The 19085-nt window shown below is 36.8% G+C and overlaps 1 protein-coding gene across 1 annotated transcript in view; it reads right to left on the bottom strand.

Moving 5' to 3' along the window:
* The window catches only part of CD38 (CD38 molecule), an 82934-nt gene that overhangs the window by 14119 nt on the left and 49730 nt on the right, over positions 1-19085 (bottom strand). Inside the window, exon 3 of the mRNA XM_032272932.1 lies at positions 13517-13652. Within this exon, the coding sequence (XP_032128823.1) occupies positions 13517-13652 (136 nt within the window). The remainder of the gene's footprint in view (positions 1-13516; positions 13653-19085) is intronic.

The following is a 19085-nucleotide window of genomic DNA, read 5'->3' as shown; positions in this document are numbered from 1 at the left end:
CCACTATGGCATCCTATAGGAAATACCAGCCAGTTTCATGGCCCAAAACAAACTGAGCTGGTCTCCTTCAGAACCACTTTGGGAAGTTCAATCTAGCTTAAGTTCCTAGATAGCTAGACTCCACTCCTGGCCTCAGAGACCACCCCAATGACCCAACCCAGGCAGGTGGATGACTGTCTTTGCCCATCCTAGAGAAAGATAAAAGCTAGATTTAATTGATCCTGGAAGTCAAGCAGTGGCTCCACTCTGCCAAAATGCCTGCCAATGACCTACCCAGACAGGGAATCTTCTACCTCAGTGCATTTTGGAGAAGCATCAGAGATAGTCCCAGTTGACCAGGAAGGTCAAACAGCTGCTTACTTCAGCCAAAAGTCAACCCATGGCTCCATTCTCAGGATGGTGATCTTCAATTGTGCATTTCTAAGGAGCATAGCCTCTGATCTTGCCTGTCTACCTAACCTTGGAGTCCGGCCTGAAATGCTGCTGAACTTCAGATACCAAATATCATAATTGCCTTGCCAGGAAATATGTCCTATGAATGATGTGATAAGAAGCCATCACAGTACCTAGCCAGTGTAAAACAATGAAACCACAAGAAAGACAATAAGAGAGGAAGAAAGAAACAAAGTATCTTAAAAAAAAGCAGAGAACAATTAATAAAATGGCAGTAGCAAGTCTTTACCTATCAATAATTATCTTGAATGTAAAATGATTAATTCTTCAACAAAAAAACAGAGGGAATGAATAGATTTTTTTTAAGATCCAGTGATATGCTGCCAATAAGAAACTCACCTTACTTTTAAGAATACATATAAACTGAAAGTGAAGGAATGGAAAAACATATTCCATGTGAATGGAAACTGAAAGAGATCAGGAGTAACTACACTTCTTTCAGATAAAATAGCCTTTAAGTTAAAAACTGTAAAAAGAAACAAACAACATTGTATAATAATAAAGGGGTCAATTAATTAAGAAGATATTGTAAATTTGTAATATTGTAATAATTTGTAAAATTTGCAACAATTTGTAAAATTGTAAATATACATGCACCCAACATTAGAGAACCTAAATATAAATAACAAATATTTAAGTATCTGAAAGGAGAGATATAATGTAAGGCAATAATAGTAGGGAACTTCAATACCCACGTTCAACAATAAACAGATCATTTAAACAGAAAATTAATAAGGAGACAATGAACCTGAACAATGTTTTAGAGAAAATGAACCTAACAGACATATACACCAGCATTGACACTATCTGACAGTAATGTAATACACACTCCTCTCAAGCACACACAGAATATTTTCTAGGGTAGGGCACATATTAGGACATGAAAACCAAGCCTTAGCAAATTTAAAAAGGTTAAAGTCATATCAAGTATCTTTTCTGACCACAATGGTAGAAAACTAGAAATCAATAAAAGAAGAAATATTGGAAAATTCACAAATATGGGGAAATTAAACAGCATGTTCCTGAATAAACAATGAGTCAATAAAGAAATTAAAAGGAAAATTTAAAAATATGTTGAGACATGAAAATGTAAATACCACATACCCAAAACATAGGGGGTGGAGCAAAAGCAGTTCTAAGAGAAAAGCTATAGTAATAAATACCTACATCAAGAAAGAAGAGAGATCTCAAAAGAACAAAAACATTTAACATTATGGAAGGAAACAATAAAGATTATAAAAGAAATAAAACAGAGACTAGGAAAACAACACAAAAGATTAGCAAACTTAGAGTTGGCTTTTTTTGAAAAGATACACAAAATTAACAAATATTCAGCTAACTTAACTAAGAAAAAAGAGAAGACTCAAATAACATCAGAAATATAAAAAGAAGATATTACAATGGATATTACACAAATACAGAGGGTCATAAGAGACACTACAAACAATTATTAATATATGCCAACAAGTTAAACAGCATAAAGGAAATGAATAAACTTCTAGACATATACAACCTACCAGGACTGAATCATGAGGCAATGAAAAATCTGAACAGGAATAATGAGTAAGAAGATTGAATCAGTCATTTAAAAGCCATCAAAGGAAAGCCCAGGACCTGATGAATTCACTGCTGAGTGCTATGATATCAAACATTTAAAGAGCTAAATCCAATCCTCCTCAAATTCTTCCAAAAAAATTAAGAGGAGAAAATACTTCCAAACTCTTTTCATGAGGCCAGCATTACCCTGATACTAAAGCCAGACAAAGACACCACAAGAAAAGAAAATTACAGGCCAAGATCCTTGATGAACATAGATGCAAAGATGCTCAACAAAACACTAGCAAACTGAATTCAGCAATATGTTGAAAGAATCATCCACCGTGATCAAGCAGAATTTGTCCCTGGGATGCAAGGATGCTTCCACATACACAAATTTTAATAAATGTAATATAACACATTAACATAATGAAGGACAAAAAGCACGTGATCATCTCATTAGATTCAGAAGAACCATTTGAAAAATTCAACATCCTTTTATAATAACAACCTTTGCCAAATTAGGTATACAAGGAATGTACCTCAATAAAATAAAAGTCATATATGAGAAGCCCACAGCTACCTTAAACTCAATAGCAAAAAATCAAAAGCCTTTTCTCTGATATCTAGAAGTCAAGGATGCCCACTTTTGTCACTACTATTTAACATAATAATGGAGAAGCCCTTGTTGAGCAATTATGTGAGAGAAAGAAATAAAAGGCATCCAACAAAAAGAGTGAAATTGCCACTGTTTATTGATGCCATAATTATATATATTTAAAAAGCTCACTAAAAACTCCAGCAAAAAAACTATTAAAACTGACAAATATAGTAAAGTTGAAGCATGCAAAATCAACACACAGAAATCAATAGCATTTCTGTACATTAGCAACAAACTATCTGAAAAAGAAATAAAGAGAATAATCCCATTTCAATAGCTACAAAAAAACCCAAGTACTTAGGAATAAATTTAACCAAGGAAATAAAAGATCTGTATACTAAAAACTATAAAACATTGATGAAAGAAATTGAAAGAGACACAAATAAATGCAAAAATATTCCATGCTCATAAGTTGGAAGACTTCATACGGCTAAAATGTCCATATTATCCAAAGAGATCTACAGATTCAATGCAATCTCTGTCTAAATTCCAATATCATTTTTCACAGAAATAGAAAAAGCAATTACAAAATACATGTGAACCCACAAAAAAAAAATAGCCAAGGTAATCATGAGCAAAGGGAGCAAAGCTGAAGGCATTACGCTACCTGATTTCAAACTATAGGTATAGTAATTAAAACAGCACGGTGCTGGCCAAAAAAAAAAAAACACATATGTTTACCAACGGAACAGAATAGAGAGACCCAAAATAAACTCATGAATGAATGGTCAATTGATTTTTTTTTACAAAGGTGCTAAGAATATACAATGAGAAAAGAAAAATTTCTTCAATAAACGGTACAGTGAAAACTGAATACCAGCACACAGAACAATGAAATTGAACCTTTATCTCATATCATATGCAAAAGTCAACCAAAAAGTTTACATAAACTTTAAATTTAAAATTGATTTAAGTAAATTAAGCAATTAAATGTAAGACCAGAAACTCAAAACTACTAGAAAAAATCTTTGTTAGTCTGTTAGTATGTTACTATAAAGAAATACCCAGGACTGGGTAATTTATTAAAAAAAAAAAAAAAAAAGCGGTTTATTTGACTCATTGTGCTGCTAGCTATAAGGTTCAAGGCTGGGCATCTGCTTAGGAGTTCAGGTTGCTTCCACTCGTGGCAGAAGGTGAAAATGAATCAGTGTGTGCAGAGATCACAGGGTGAAAGAGGAGGTGCCAAGCTCTTTTAAACAACCAGCTCTCGTGGGAACTAAGAGAGTAAGAACTTAGTGATTACCACAAGGACAGCACCAAGCCATTCAAGCCATTTGTGAGGGATTTGCCCCAATGACCCAGACACTTCCCATTAGGCCTCACCTCCTCACATTGGAGATCAAATTTTAACATTAAGTTTAAAGGATCAAATATCTAAACTTCAGCAAAACCATAGGGAAAAAAACGACAAAAAAATTGGTCTTGGCAAGCATTTTTTTGCATTTGACCTCTAAAATGCAGGCAACACAAGCAAAATTAGCAAATGGCATTACATCAAACTAAATTGCTTCTGTACAGCAAAAGAAATAATTAACAGCATAAAAAAGACAAACTTGATTTATGGATAGAGAGATAATATTGGCAAACCATACATCTGATAAGAGGTCAATATCCAAAATATATAAGGAACTCGGACTTGAGAGTGGAACAAGATGGACGAATAGAAGGCTCCACCAAACGTCCCCTTCACAAGACACCAATTTAACAACTATCTATACAAGAAAAGCACCTTCATAAGAACCAAGAATCAAGGGGGACACTTATAGTACCTGGGTTTAACTTCATGTCACTGTAAGAGGCACTGAAGAGGTAGACAGAACGGTCTTAAATCACCAGTGCCACCCCCTCCCACCCTCCAGCCATAGCTGCTTGCTGTGGAGAGGGATTCTGTGTACTAGGGAGAGGAAGAGCATAGCAAATGTGAGGCATTGAACTCACTGGTTCCCTGTTACAGCAGAAAGCAAAACCTGACCAAACTCAACTGATGCCTGTCCCCAGAGGGAACATTTAAATCAGCCCTAGCCAGAAGGGAACTGTCAATCCCAGCATTAGAAACCTGAGTTTTCACAAGCCTCACTACTGCAGACTAAAGTGTCCTGGGGCTCTAAATAAACTTAAAGGGCAGTCTAGGCCACAAGGACTGCAACTCCTAAGTGAGTCATAATGCTGAACTGAGCTCAAAGCCAGTGGCACATGTGACCTACTGAGACACCAGCCAGGGTAGCCAAGGGAGTGCTGGCATCACTCCTCCCCTAACCTCAGGCTGCACAGCTCATGTATCCAAAAAGTCCCCTTCTTTCTGCTTGAGACGAGGAGACGGATGAGTGGGGAGGACTTTGTCTTGCATCCTTGGATACCAGCTCAGCCACAGGATAAGGCACCGGTGAGAGTTACAAGGCCACCTGGAAAGGCCCTGGCTCCCAGATGGCATTTCTACGCACACCCTAGGCCAGAAGAGAACCTGCTGTCTTGAAGTGAAGCACCTAGTCCTAACAGGATTCATCACCTGCTAGTTGAAGAGCCCTTGGGTCCTGAAAAAACAGAAGTGATACCCAATTCGTATGTCATGGGCCTTGGGTGATACTCTGAGATTTGCTGGCTTCAGGTACAGCCAGAGAGAGGTAGAACACCAACTGGACTTGGTGGTCCTGATTCCAGGATGTGGCTCTTTGATAGCATTTCTAGGCCTTCCCTGGGACAGAGGGGAGCTGCCTCCCTTGAAGGGTGAGTCCCAGGCCAGGCAGGATTACCACAGCTGACTAAAGAGCGCTTGAGCCTTGGAATATTTGCAGTACACTGGCAGTACTCCCTGTGGGCCTGTGATGGTAGTAGCCATGAGGTGAGGCTCCTCTGCCTTAGGAAAAGGGAAGACCACATGGGAAGGACTGTGTCTTGGGGTTTGAATGCCAGCTTAGCCACAGTACAACAGAATACTAGGTAGACTTCTAAGGTTTTTGACTCTAGTCCCTGGTTCCTGGATGGCACCCCTGGACCAGCCCAGGGCTGGTCTCTTGCCACCCTGAAGAGAATACAGGTCTGGCTGGATTTGTCACCTGCTGATTGTAGAGCCCCAGAGCCTTGAGCAAATATAGATGGTAGCCATGAAATAGTTACAGCAGACTTTGGGCAAGACCCAGTGCTATAGTGGCTTCAGGTCTAACCCAGCAAAGTCCTAGTTGTGGTGAAGTGTGTCACTCCATTCCCAGTTTTATGTGGGTCAGAACAAAAAGAGAGAGACTCTCTTTGGGAGAAAGTAAAGGGAATATAAAAAGAGTCTCTACCTGGTAATCTAGAGAATTCTTCCAGATCTTGTCCAAGACCATCAAGGTGGTACCTCTATGAGTATGTGCAAGACCCACAGCATTACTAGGCTTGCAGGGCCCCCTACAGCAGATCACAATATCTGAGTCCTTTAGAATATCTGGAAAGCCTTTCCAAGGACAGGTATAAACAAGCCCAGACTGTAAAGACTACAATAAATACAATGCCTAGACACAGACAAACATCTACAAGTATCAAGACCATCCAGGAATATATGACCTCACCAAATGAATTAAATAAGACATCAGAGATCAATCCTGAAGAAACAGAGATACGTGAGGCAAATAATTCAAAATAGGGGTGTTTAAGAAACTGAAAGAAATTAAAGATAATACAGAGAAAGAATTCAGAATTCTATCAGATAAATTTAACAAAGAGATGAAAATAATTAAAAAGAATCAAGTAGAAATTCTGGAGCTCTGAAGTGCAAATGACACACTGAAGAATGCACCAGAGTCTTTTAAAAGCAGAACTGATCAAGCAAAAGAAAGAATTAATGAGCTTGAAGACAGGCTACTTGAAAATACAAAGTCAGAAAAGCCAAAAGAAAAAAGAATAAAAAACAATGAGGCACACTGGCAGGATCTAGAAAACTGCTTTAAAAGGGCAAATCTAAGAGTTATTAGCCTCAAAGAGGAGGTAGAAAAAGAGATACAGGTAGAAAGTTTATTCAAAGTGATAATAGAAGAGAACTTTGCAAATCTAGAGAAAGATATCAATATCCAAGTACAAGAAGGTTATAGAACACCAAGCAGATTTAACCCAAGAAGATTGCCCCAAGGCACTTAATAATCAAACTCCCAAACGTCCAGAATAAAGAAAATATCCTAAAACCATTAAGAGAAAAGAACAAATAACATTCAATGGAGTTCCAATACATCTGCAGACTTTTCAGTGGAAACCTTATAGAGCAGATGAGAGTGGCATGACATATTTAAAGTGCTGAAAGAAAAAAAAACAAGTTTTTACCCTAGAATAGTATATCTAGTGAAAATATCCTTCAAACATGAAGGAGAAATAAAGACTTTTCTAGACAAACAAAAGCTGAGAGATTTAATCAACACAAGGCCTGTCCTAGAAGAAATGCCAAAGGGAGTACTTCAATTAGAAAGAAAAGGATGTTGATGAGGAATAAGAAATCATCTGAAGATACAAAACTCACTGGCAATAGTAAGTATACAGAAAAATACAGGATGTTTTAACACTGTAACTATGGTATGTAAACCACTCTTGTCTTAAGTAGAAAAACTAAACGATGAGTCAATCAGAAATAATAAGTATAATAACTTTTCAAGACATATACAGTACAATAAGATATAAATAGAAACAACAAAAGTTTTAAAGTGGGAGAATGAAGTTAAGAAATTGAATTTTTATTAGCCTTCTGTTTGTTGCTTGTTTGTTTCTTTATGCAAACAGTGTTAAGTTGTTACCAACTTAAAATAATGGGTTATAAGATACCATTTGTAAGCCTCATGGTAACTTCAACCCCAAAAACATACAACAGTTATACAAAAAATAAAAAGCAGAAAACTGAAAAAAAATCACCTTCATAAAAGGAAAAGAGAAAGGAAAGAAAGAAGAAAAAGAATTTTTTGCCATTTGTCTGGGCAAAAAATTATTGAGCAATACCCCATGAGCATAGGCAACCAAAGCAAAACCATAAACCAAGCAGAAAACAAGTAACAAAATAGCAGGAGTAAGTTCTTATTTATAAATAATAACATTTACATCAAATATAAATGGACTAAATTTTCCAATCAGAAGGCACAGAGTGGCTGAATGGATAAAGATGAAACTGGACCCCTATCTCAAATCACATACAAAAATAAAACGAAAATAGATTAAATATTTAGATCTAAGGCCTCAAACTATAAAACTATTACAAGAAACCACTGGGGAAATTCTCCAGGACATTTGTCTGGGCAAAAAATTATTGATCAATACTCCATGAGCATAGGCAATCAAAGCAAAAATCAACAAATGGGATCACATCAAATTAAAAAGCTTCTGCACAGCAAAGTAAACAATCAACAAAGTGAAGAGACAACCCACAGAATGGGAGAAAATATTTGCAAACTACACATTTGAGAAGGCATTAAAAACCGGGATATTTAAGTAACTCAAACAACTCTATAGGAAAGAAATCTAATAATCCAATTAAAAACGTGCAAAAGATTTGAATAGATATTTCTCAAAAGAAGATATACAAATGGAGAAGAGGCATATGAAAGGTGCTCAAATCGCTGATCATCACAGAAATGCAAATGAAAACTATCAAGAGATATCATCTCACCCCAGTTAAAATTACTTTCATCCAAAAGTCAGGCAATAAGAAATAGTGATGAGGATGTGGAGAAAGGGGAACCATCGTACACTGTTGGTGGGAATGTGAATTAGTACAACCACTATGGAGAACAGTTTTCAGGTTTCTCAAAAAAATAAAAATAGAGCTATTATGTGATCCAGCAATTCCACTGCTGGGTATATAAAGAAAATCAGTCTATAGAAGAGGTATCTGCACTCCCATGTTTATTGCAGCACTGTTCACAATAGCCAAGATATAGAAGCAAGCTGAATGTCTATCAATAGATAAATGGATAACGAAAATGTGGTAATTATATACAATGGAGTACTATTCAGCCATTAAAAAGAATGAGTTCCTATCCTTTGCAACAACATGAATAGAACATGAATAGTCATTATGTTAAGTAAAATAAGCAAGACACAGAAAGACAAACATAACATGTTCTCATTTATTTGTAGCATCTAACAAATCAAAACAACTGATCTCATGGACACAGAGAACAGAAGAATGGTTACAAGAGTCTGGGAAATGTAGTGAGACATTGTGTGGAGGTTGGGATGGTTAATGGGTACCAAAAAAGAGAATGAATAAGACCTACTATTTGATGGCACAATAGGGTAACTGTAGTCAATAATAATTTTATTGTACTTTTTCAAACAAGCTTAGCTTATCCAATCCATGGCCCATAGGTCTCATGCAGCCCAGGATGGCTTTGAATGCAGCCCAACACATATTCATAAACTTTCTTAGAAATTAGGAGTCTCTTGGCAATTTATTTTAGCCCATCAGCTATCATTAGTATTAGTGGATTTTATGTGTGGCCCAAGACAATTCTTCCAATTCGGCCCTGGGAAGCTAAAAAATTGAACACCCCAGTTTTAAAATAACTAAAAGAGTAAAATTAAATTGTTTGTAACACGAAATATAAATGTTTGTGGGGAAAGATACCTCATTTTTCATGATGCAATTATTATGCATTGCCTGTTTATATCAAAATATCTCATGTACCCCATAAATATATACACCTACTATGTACCCATAAAAACTAAAAGTTACAAAAACAAACAAAATCAAAATACATAAGAAACACAAACAACTCAAAAACAAGAAAAAAAGAAACAATTTAAAGGTAGGCAATGGACCTGAATAGACATTTTTCAAAAGACACACAAATGTCCAACAAATATATTTTAAAATGCTCAACCTTCCTAATCACTAGGGAAATAAAAATTAAAACCACAATGAGACATCATATCATACCTGTCAGAAAGATATAATGAAAAAGGTGAAAGATAGCAAGTGTTGGCAAGAATGTGAAGAAAGGGGATTATTTGTACACTATTGGGAAAGTAAATTAGTATATCCATTATGGAAAATGTGATGAAAGTTCCTCAACAAACTAAAAATAGATATTACCATATGATCCAGCAATCCGGCTTCTAGGTATCTGCCCAAAAGATTTCAAATCAGTTTGTCAGAGGTAGCTGTTCCTCCATGTTCACTGCAGCACTATTCACAGTAGCCAAGACATGGAATCAACATGGGTCCATCAACAGATTAATGGATAAATAACGTGTGGCATATGTACACAATGTAATACAATTCAGATTTTAAAAAGAAAGAAATTCTGCTATTTTCGACAATATAGATGGAACTGGAGAACAATATGCTAAGTAAAATAAGCCACCCACAGAAAGACAAACGCTGCGTATCCTAACATGCACAGAATCTACAACAATCAAGTTCATAGAAGCAGATAGTAGAATGGTGGATACAGACACCAGAAGTTCGAAAGAATGGGGAGATACTGGTCAAAGAGAATGAAAACTCAGTTAGAGAGAAAGGATTTTTAAAAATATTTACTGCACAGCATAGTGAATGTAGTTAATAATAGTGTGTTGTACAGTTCAAAATTGCTGAGAGAGTAAACTTCAAATATTCTCACTACAAAAAATAAGTATTTGAGGCTGGATATGGTGGCTCACACCTGTAATCCCAACACTTTGGGAGGCTGAAGAGGGTGGATCACTTGAGCCCAGGAGTTTGAGACCAACCTGGGAAACATGGCAAAACCCTGTCTCTTAAAAAATACAAAAAATTAGCCAAGTGTGGTGGCATGCACCTGTAATCCCAACAACCTGGGAGGCTAAGGTGGGAGGACCACCTGAGCCTGGGAGGTCGAGGTTGCAGTGAACCATGATTGCACCACTGCACTCCAGCCTGGGTGGCAGAGTGAGACTCCTGTCTTAAAAACTAAAAAAAGTATTTGAGGTGGTGGGTATGTTAATTAGCTTGATTTAATTATTCCACATTGTATTTATAAATTCATTTTACACCCAACAAATATATACAATTATAAATTGTCAACCTATGATAAAAATGAAATAAATATATATACGTCAGGAACTTGAAAGATAATCTATAAAATAAAGAAATTAGAAATGTAGGCCAAAGTATTAGAATGTAGATAAACAAAACTATATATACATAATTCTGTTTAAAAGAAGGCAAAAATAAAGAACTCTGAAATGTAAATTAATCAGTTTTTGAAAACAGATTATTTCATTTTCTCTACTTTATTTCATGAAAAATTGAAGTAATAAATTGAAAAATAAAACCAAAGGAAAGAAGTTTACTGAACTACATTTAAAAGCTAAAAATGGATGACCAATTAAACAGTCATTATTAAAAGGGAAATTTAAAAAGGAAAACATGGGACATGGAAAAAACTATAAAATCTTTAAAAGTTAATGGAGAAACATATTTACATACCATATTCTAAGTGGGAAGATTCAGATTTAAATATGAAAAATATTTTAAACATTGTAAAAGTAAAAGTAGTAGATGAAAATATAGAAGAAGGCTTGTCTAAGAAAATATTTTTAAGGAAGATATGAAACACAGAAGCTATAAGGAAGAGAATGGACAGGTTTTCTGCATTTCTGTGTTGCAAAAGACAGACCATAAACACTATGTAAAGTTCAAAATAAGAAAAATAGTTTTGCCACCTTGAGCCAGAAAGCAGGTAGAAAATCACGGCAGTTAAGAGCAAAGTTTCTCAAGTCAATCTGAGTTTGCTTCTTGCTTTGCCACTTACTGGCTGGCAAGTTACTTAATTCCATGCCTGAGACTCCTCATGTCTAAAATGGGATCATCATATGATCTCATGGGGCTGTAGAGGATTAAATGAGTGACTACTTACATAGCACATGGAACGCTGGCACTTTGTAAGTGCTCAATACATACTCTTATTACTTTATAAAAAAAACTTCTACTAATAAGAAAATAATAGATATCCCCTACAGATGGTTATAATATCTGAACTACCAGCTTACAGAAGAAATAGAAAATCTACTGTTTATATATATATATAATAGCCTCACCATCAAAGAAGTTCAAACTAAATTGAGGTATTAATTTCTTCTCAAATGGGCCAAAAAATATTATTCATATCTGTTGTTGGTGAGGTTATAGGCAAATAAACTACCTCATACACATTCTTCTTTTTTTCTATTTTTAGTATAAAATTGAGATGGGGTCTTACTATGTTGCCCAGGCCAGTCTGCTGGGCTCAAGTGATCCTCCCTCCTTGACCTCCAAAGTGCTGGGATTGCAGGTATGAGCCACTGCACCTGGCCTCCTTTGTTCTCTTGATAAGGGTATAAATAGTTACCATATTTTAAATGGCATGTTATTGGTTTCTTTTACAATTTATACTTTTAACACTGAAATTTCATTCATAAAAATTTATCCTTCAAGTATGCAGGGGTGTGTGTGTGTGTGTGTGTGTGTGTGTGTGTGTGTGTGTTCGTGTGTATACACAAAAGTGTTTTTTACAATAGTGATATGATAGCAACAAAAACTAAAGGAACTAAATGTCCATTAATAGGATTCTTAATGATAAAGCCTTTTAAAAGAATATGGCTATCTTTATACCTACTAATTTTAAGTGAATAAAGCAAGTTGCACAACAGTATGTGTACGTTTTAAATATATATGTTTACATCGGCATAGGAAAAAGTCTAGAAAGATCTATATCAAATTACTGACAATAGTTAACGCTTTGAGAAGTGATGTGGCGGTAGGAGGTGAGGGGAAAATTCAAAGCAACATTTGCTTTATACTTTTATGCATTTCTGTAATGTGTGAGTATTTTTTTCAAATAATCATGCTTTATTTTTGCATTTGAAAGTAATGCAAACCTGGGATGAAAAAGCTATAATAAGACAAGCTTTTAAAAACAATGAAAAGTAGCAAAAATAAGAATAAAACTATATAAAGTAAAAATATCTACCATATAAACAAAAAGAGAAAAAAGGAAGTTAAAACTGCAGCAGGGTTTTGGTTGTAGGAAATCCCTCCCACGGTGAGGTATTGAGTCTTTCCAACAGGATAAGGCTACATTTGAGAAAATAATGGCAAACCAGTGCCTGAGATGGAAGAGTCCAGTCCATGGCTACCGTGATGATTCTGAAGAGCAAGGACCTTGGTCTAGATCCCACTGAGACCTCATCCTATTCTAGAATTCTTTGGACCTGAATGATGACTTTATAGAGAGCAAAATACCAAGAATTCAGAAGCCGGCTATGTGAGCACTCAATAGAAGGGAATCAGGGAGTGTGGGCAATCCTAAACTCTGAAGTCAATTTTTCAAGAAAACAGAGAATGCTATTTTATATCAGCCTGAGTTGCCATTAAGGGTAGTGCTATAGTTTGGATATTTAACCCTCCAAAACTTACATTGAAATTTGATCCCCATTGTTGGAGCTGGGGCCTCATAAATAGCATCATTCCTCACAAATTGCATGGTACTGTCCTTGTGGTAATGAGTGAGTTCTTGCTCTATTAGTTTCCAGGATAGCTGGTCATTGCAAAGAGCCTGGCACCTCCCCCAACCTCTCTTTGCTTTCCTCCCTCATCATGTGATCTCTGCACATGTCAGCTCCCCTTCCCCTCTGAATGAGTGGAAACAGCCTCAGGCCCTCACCAGAAGCAGATGCTGGTGTCCTACTTCTTGTACAGCCTGCATAACTGTGAGCCAAAAAAACCTCTTTTCTTTATAAATTACCCAGCCTCAGGTATTCCTTTATAGCAACACAGCTGGACTAAGACAAGTACAGATGGCTTCAGGGTGGGTGCCTGTGGTCCTGTCCACACTGATCATTCAGGGCCCCTAGCAGAACTCACCCTGTATACCTACACATCCCTGGGCAATCCCACAGGGCCCAGAGCCTCACCAGAAGTCTGGAATTCTCCACACCATGTGAGGTCATCAGCAAGGTAGCCTAGCAGCGTGTCCTCCAGGGTGAACATGTCCCGATGGACTCGTGTGTACTGATGAGCCAGATCTTTTATTCTGCTCCAAAGAAGAGTCTAAGAAAAAATAAATACAATCTATTACTAAGATCAGTTTAGCATGTCAAAAAATAAATCCACAGTTTTGTGAGTGAAAGAAAACAGAGCATATCAGAGTAAATCACACTTAGAGTAAAAATTGTAGGCATCAATGATTTCTGTGTGCTGGAGAGTGGGGGAGAGAGAGAGAGAGAGAGAGAGAGTGTGTGTGTGTGTGTATCTGTGTGTGTGTGTGTGTGTGTGTGTGTGTGTGTGTGTGTGTGTTTTAGGTCATATTGTAAATAAATTTATTATTCCAGGTTGGAGTTAAAAAAAGTCTGAAAGCCACTGATCAAAACCTTATAATCAACATGGGATCACAACTGAAGGTGACATTAGAGAGTTCCAATATTCCTAAGGTTATTTCCAAAAAACCTTTGTCTATGTGCTATTTTCAGGAAGACGTACTCTTTGATTGTTAAAGAACTACATAACAACTTCCAATTTCCCTAAACATTCCCTACCCCTATCAAAAAATATATACAATAGATTTTTTTAATTTAAAAGTCCCTCTTAAAGGTACAGAGAGTCAAATTTCAGAATTATATTTCATGAATCCATTCTTTTTTTTAATTTTAATTTTAAGTTCTGGGGTACATATGCAGGATGTGCAGGTTTGTTACATAGGTAAATGTGTGCATGGTGGTTTGCTGCACCTATCAACAAGATATTAAGCCCAGTATGCATTAGATATTTTTCCTAATGTTCTCACTCCCTCTACCCCTACCCCGACAAGCCACAGTATGTATTTTTCCCTCCCGGTGTTCTCATTTTCCAGTTCCCACTTATAAGTGAGAACATGCAGTGTTTGGTTCTCTGTTTCTGTGTTAGTTTGCTGAGGATAATGGCTTCCAGCTCTACTATGTCCCTACAAAGGACATGATCTTTTTCATTTTTATAGTTTTTTTTTTTTTTTTCAATTTTCTGGATATGGCTAGGCAGTTCTGAAGCACCAATTACTAAATAGGGAATCTTTTCCCCATTGCTTGTTTTTGTGATGGTTATCAAAGATCAGATGGCTGTAGATGGACAGTTTTATTTCTGAGATCTTTATTCTGTTCCATTGGTCTACGTGTCTATTTTCATACCAGTACCACACTATTTTGGTGTCAGTATCCTTGTAGTATAGTTTGAAGTTGGGTAGCGTGATGCCTCCTGCTTTGTTTTTTTTGCTTAGGATTGTCTTGGCTATATGAGCTTTTTGGGTTCCATATAAATTTTAAAATAGTTTCTTCTAATTCTGTGAAGAATGTCAATGGTAGTTTAATGGAAATAGCATTGAATCTATAAATTACTTTGGGCAGTATGATCATTTTCAAAATATTGATTCTTCCTACCCATGAGGATGGAATGGTTTTCAATTTCCTTTTATCCTCTCTGATTTCCTTGAGCAGTGGATTGTAATTGCCCTTGAAGAGGTCCTTCACTTCCCTTGTTAGCTCTATTTCTAGGTTCTTTATTCCCTTTGTGAATGGGTGTTCATTCATGATTTGGCTCTCTGCTTGCCTGTTGGTGTATAGGAATGTTTGTGATTTTTGCACAGTGATTTTGTATCCTGAGACTTTGCTGAGGTTGCTTATCCCCTTAAGGAATTTTTGGGCTGAGACAATGGGGTTTTCTAAATATTCAATCATGGCATCTGCAAACAAAGGCCACTGGACTTCCTTTCTTCCTATTTGAATAGACTTTATTTCTTTCTCTTGACTGATTCTCCAGCCAGAACATCCAATACTATGTTGAATAGGAATGTTGAGAGAGGGCTTTCTTGTCTTGTGCCGGTTTTCAAGGGGAATGCTTCCAGCTTTTGCCCATTCAGTATAATATTACCTGTGGGTTTGTCATAAGTGGCTCTTATTATTTTGAGACATGTTCCATCAGTACCTAGCTTTAACATGAAGAGATGTTGAATTTTATTGAAGGCCTTTTCTACATCTATTTAGATAATCATGTGGTTTTTGTCTTTAGTTCTGTTTATGTAATGAATTACGTTTATTGATTTGTTTATGTTGAATCAGCCTTGCATTCCAGGGATGAAGCAAACTTGATCATGGTAGATAAGCTTTTTGATGTGCTGTTGGATTCAATTTGCCAGTATTTTATTGAAAATTTTTGTATCGATGTTCATCATGGATATTGGCCCTAAGTTTTCTTTTTTTTTTTTTTATCTCTGCCAGGTTTTGGTATCAGGATGATGCTAGCCTCATAAAATGAGTTAAGGAGGGGTCCCTCCTTTTCAATATTTTGGAATAGTTTCAGAAGAAAGGGTATCACCTCCTCTTTGTACCTCCGGTAGAATTCAGTTGTAAATCTATCTGGTCCTGGACTTTTTCCTTTCTTTCCTTTCTTTCTTTTTTTTTTTTTTTTGGTGGTAGACTATGTATTACTACCTCAATTGCAGAACTTGCTATGTGTCTATTCAGAGATTCAGCTTCTTCCTGGTTCGGTCTTGGGAGGCTGTATGTGTTCAGGAATTAATCCATTTCTTCTAGATTTTCTAGTTTATTTGCATAGAGCTGTTTACAGTATTCTCTGATGGTTGTTTGTATCTCTGTGGGGTCAATGGTAATATCCATTTTATCATTTCTTATTGTATCTATCAGATTCTTCTGTATTTTCCTTTTTATTAGTCTAGCCAGCAGCCTATATATTTTATTACTTGTTTTCAAAAAACAACCTCCTGTATCGATTTATTTTTTGAAGGGATTTTTGTGTCTCTATCTCCTTCAGTTCTGCTCTGGGCTTGGTTATTTCTTGTCTTCTGCTAGCTTTGGGATTTTTTTTATTGGTTTGCCAGTTCTTTTAATTGTGATGTTAGGATGTCAATTTGATCTCTTCCTAGCTTTTTGATGTGGGCATTTAGTGCTATAAATTTTCCTCTTAACAGAGCTTTAGCTGTGACCCAGATATTCTGATATGTTGTTTATTTCTTCCTATTAGTATCAAAGAACTCATTAATTTCTGGCTCAATTTTATTATTTACCCAAGAATCATTCAGGAGCAGGTTGTTCAATTTCCATGTGATTGTGTGTTTTTGAGTGAGTTTCTTAATCTTGAGTTCTAATTTGATTGTGCTGTGGTCTGTGAGACTGTTATGATTTTAGTTCTTTTGCATTTGCTGAGGAGTAATTTACTTCCAATTGTGTGATCAATTTTAGAGTAAATGGCATGTGGTGCCAAGTAGAACGCATATGCTCTTGCTTTGGCATGGAGAGTTCTGTAGCTATCTATCAGGTAAACTTGATCCTGAGTTGAGTTCAGGTCTTGAATATCTTTGTTAATTTTCTGTCTTGATGATCTGTCTAATATTGACAGTGGGGTGTTAAAGTCTCCTACTATTATTGTGTGGGTGTCTAAGTCTCTTTGTAGGTCTCTAAGAACTTGTTTTACAAATTTGGTGTTCCCGTATTGGGTGCACATATATTTATAATAGCTCTTTTTGTTGAATTAAGCCCTTTATCGTCATGTAATATCTTTTTTTATCTTCTTTGATCTTTGTTGGTTTAAAGCCTGTTTTGTCATGAACTAGGATTGCAACCCCTGCTTCTTTCTGTTTTCCATTTGCTTGGTAAATATTCCTCCATCCCTTTATTTTGAGCCTATGTGTGTCTTTGCATGTGAGATGGGTCTTTTGTATACAGCACACCAATTGATCTTCATCCCATCCAGCTTGCCATTCTATGTCTTTTAATTGGGACCTTTAGTCCATCTACATTTAATGTTAATATTGCTATGTGTGAGTTTGATCCAGTTATTATGGTGTTAGCTGGTTATTTTAAAGACTTGTTTATGTAGTTGCTTCATAGTGTCATTGGTCTGTGTCCTTCAGTGTGTTTCTGTAGTGGCTGATAACGGTTTTTCCTTTCTGTATTTAGTGTTTTCTTCAAGAGCTCTTGCAAGGCAGGCCTGTGGTGATGAATTCCCTCAACATTTGCTTGTTTGAAAAAGATTTTATTTCTTTCTCATTTATGAAGCTTAATTTAGCTGGATATGAAATTTGAGGTTGAAGATTCTTTTCTTTAAGAATGTTGAATATTGGCCCCCAATCTCTTCTGGCTTGTAGGGTTTCTTCTGAGACATCTGCTGTTAGTTTGATGGTCTCCCCCTTGTAGGTGACCTGGAGAATCTGGTGATCATGTCTTGGGGTTGATCTTCTCATGGAATATCTTACTGGGGTTCTCTGGATTTCCTGAATTTGAATGTTGGCCTGTCTTGCTAGGATGAGGAAGTTCTCCTGGATGATATCCTGAAGTGTGTTTTCCAACTTGGTTTCATTCTTCCTGTCTCTTTTAGATACCCCAATCAGTCATAAGTTCTTTTTACATAATCCCATAGTTCTCAGAGGTTTTGTTTGTTCCTTTTCATTCTTTTTTCTGTAATCTTGTCTGCCTGTTTTATTTCAGCAAGATAGTCTTCAACCTCTGATATTCTTTCTTCCATTTGGTCTATTTGGTTATTGATATTCGTGTTTGTATTGTGAAGTAATCATGTTATGTTCTTCACTCCATCAGGCCATTTATGTTCCTCTCTGAACTAGTTATTCTGGTTAACAGCTCCTATGTGTTATCATGGTTCTTAGCTTCTTTGCAGTGGGTTAGGACGTACTCCTTTAGCTCAGTGAAGTTCATTATTACACATCTTCTGAAGCTTATTCTGTCAGTTCATTCATCTCAGCCTCAGCCCAGTTCTGTGCCCTTGCTGGAGATGTGTTAGATAATTTGGAGGAGGAGAGGCACACTGGCTTTTTGAGTTTTCAGCATTTTTGTGCTGATTCTTTCTCATCTTCATGGGTTTATCTACCTTTTTAATCTTTGAGACTTTTGACCTTTGGATAGGTTTTTATGGGGTCTTTTTCATTGATGTTGTTGCTTTCTGTTTGTTTTTCTTTTAGCAGTCAGACCCCTCTGCCATAAAGCTGCTGCAGTTTGCTGGGGGTTCATCCAGGCCCTATTCACCTGGGTTCCTCCCACACTTGAAGGTATCACCAGTGGAGGCTACAGAACAGCAAAGATGCCACCTGCTTCTTCCTCTGGGAGCTCTGTCCCAGAAAGGCACTGACCTCACAATGGCCAGATGTCACTGTATGAGGTGTCTAGAGACGCCTTTTTGGAGGTTTCCCCCAGTCAGGAGGAATGGGATCAGGGACCCACTTAAATAAGCAGTTTGGTTGTCCTTTGTGGAGCACGTGTGATGTGCCGGGGAATCCCCCTCATCCTGGCTGCCCTAACTCTCCAGAGCTGACAGGCAGAAAAGACTAAGACCACTGACCCATGACACCTCAGCTTCCCCTCCTCCTAGGGGCTCCCCTGAGGGAGATCAGAGTTCTGTCCATAAACCCCTGGCTGGAAAGAAATTGGAGTCTCTCTTAATAGAAGCAGCGTGGCCAGGAACTGTCACAGCCGTTGTGTTGTGCTG

Source organism: Sapajus apella, unplaced genomic scaffold (genome assembly GCF_009761245.1).
Source record: "Sapajus apella isolate SASKATOON/1434 unplaced genomic scaffold, GSC_monkey_1.0 scaffold5, whole genome shotgun sequence".
NCBI lineage: Eukaryota > Metazoa > Chordata > Mammalia > Primates > Cebidae > Sapajus > Sapajus apella.
This window is presented reverse-complemented; position numbering and strand designations above follow the sequence as displayed.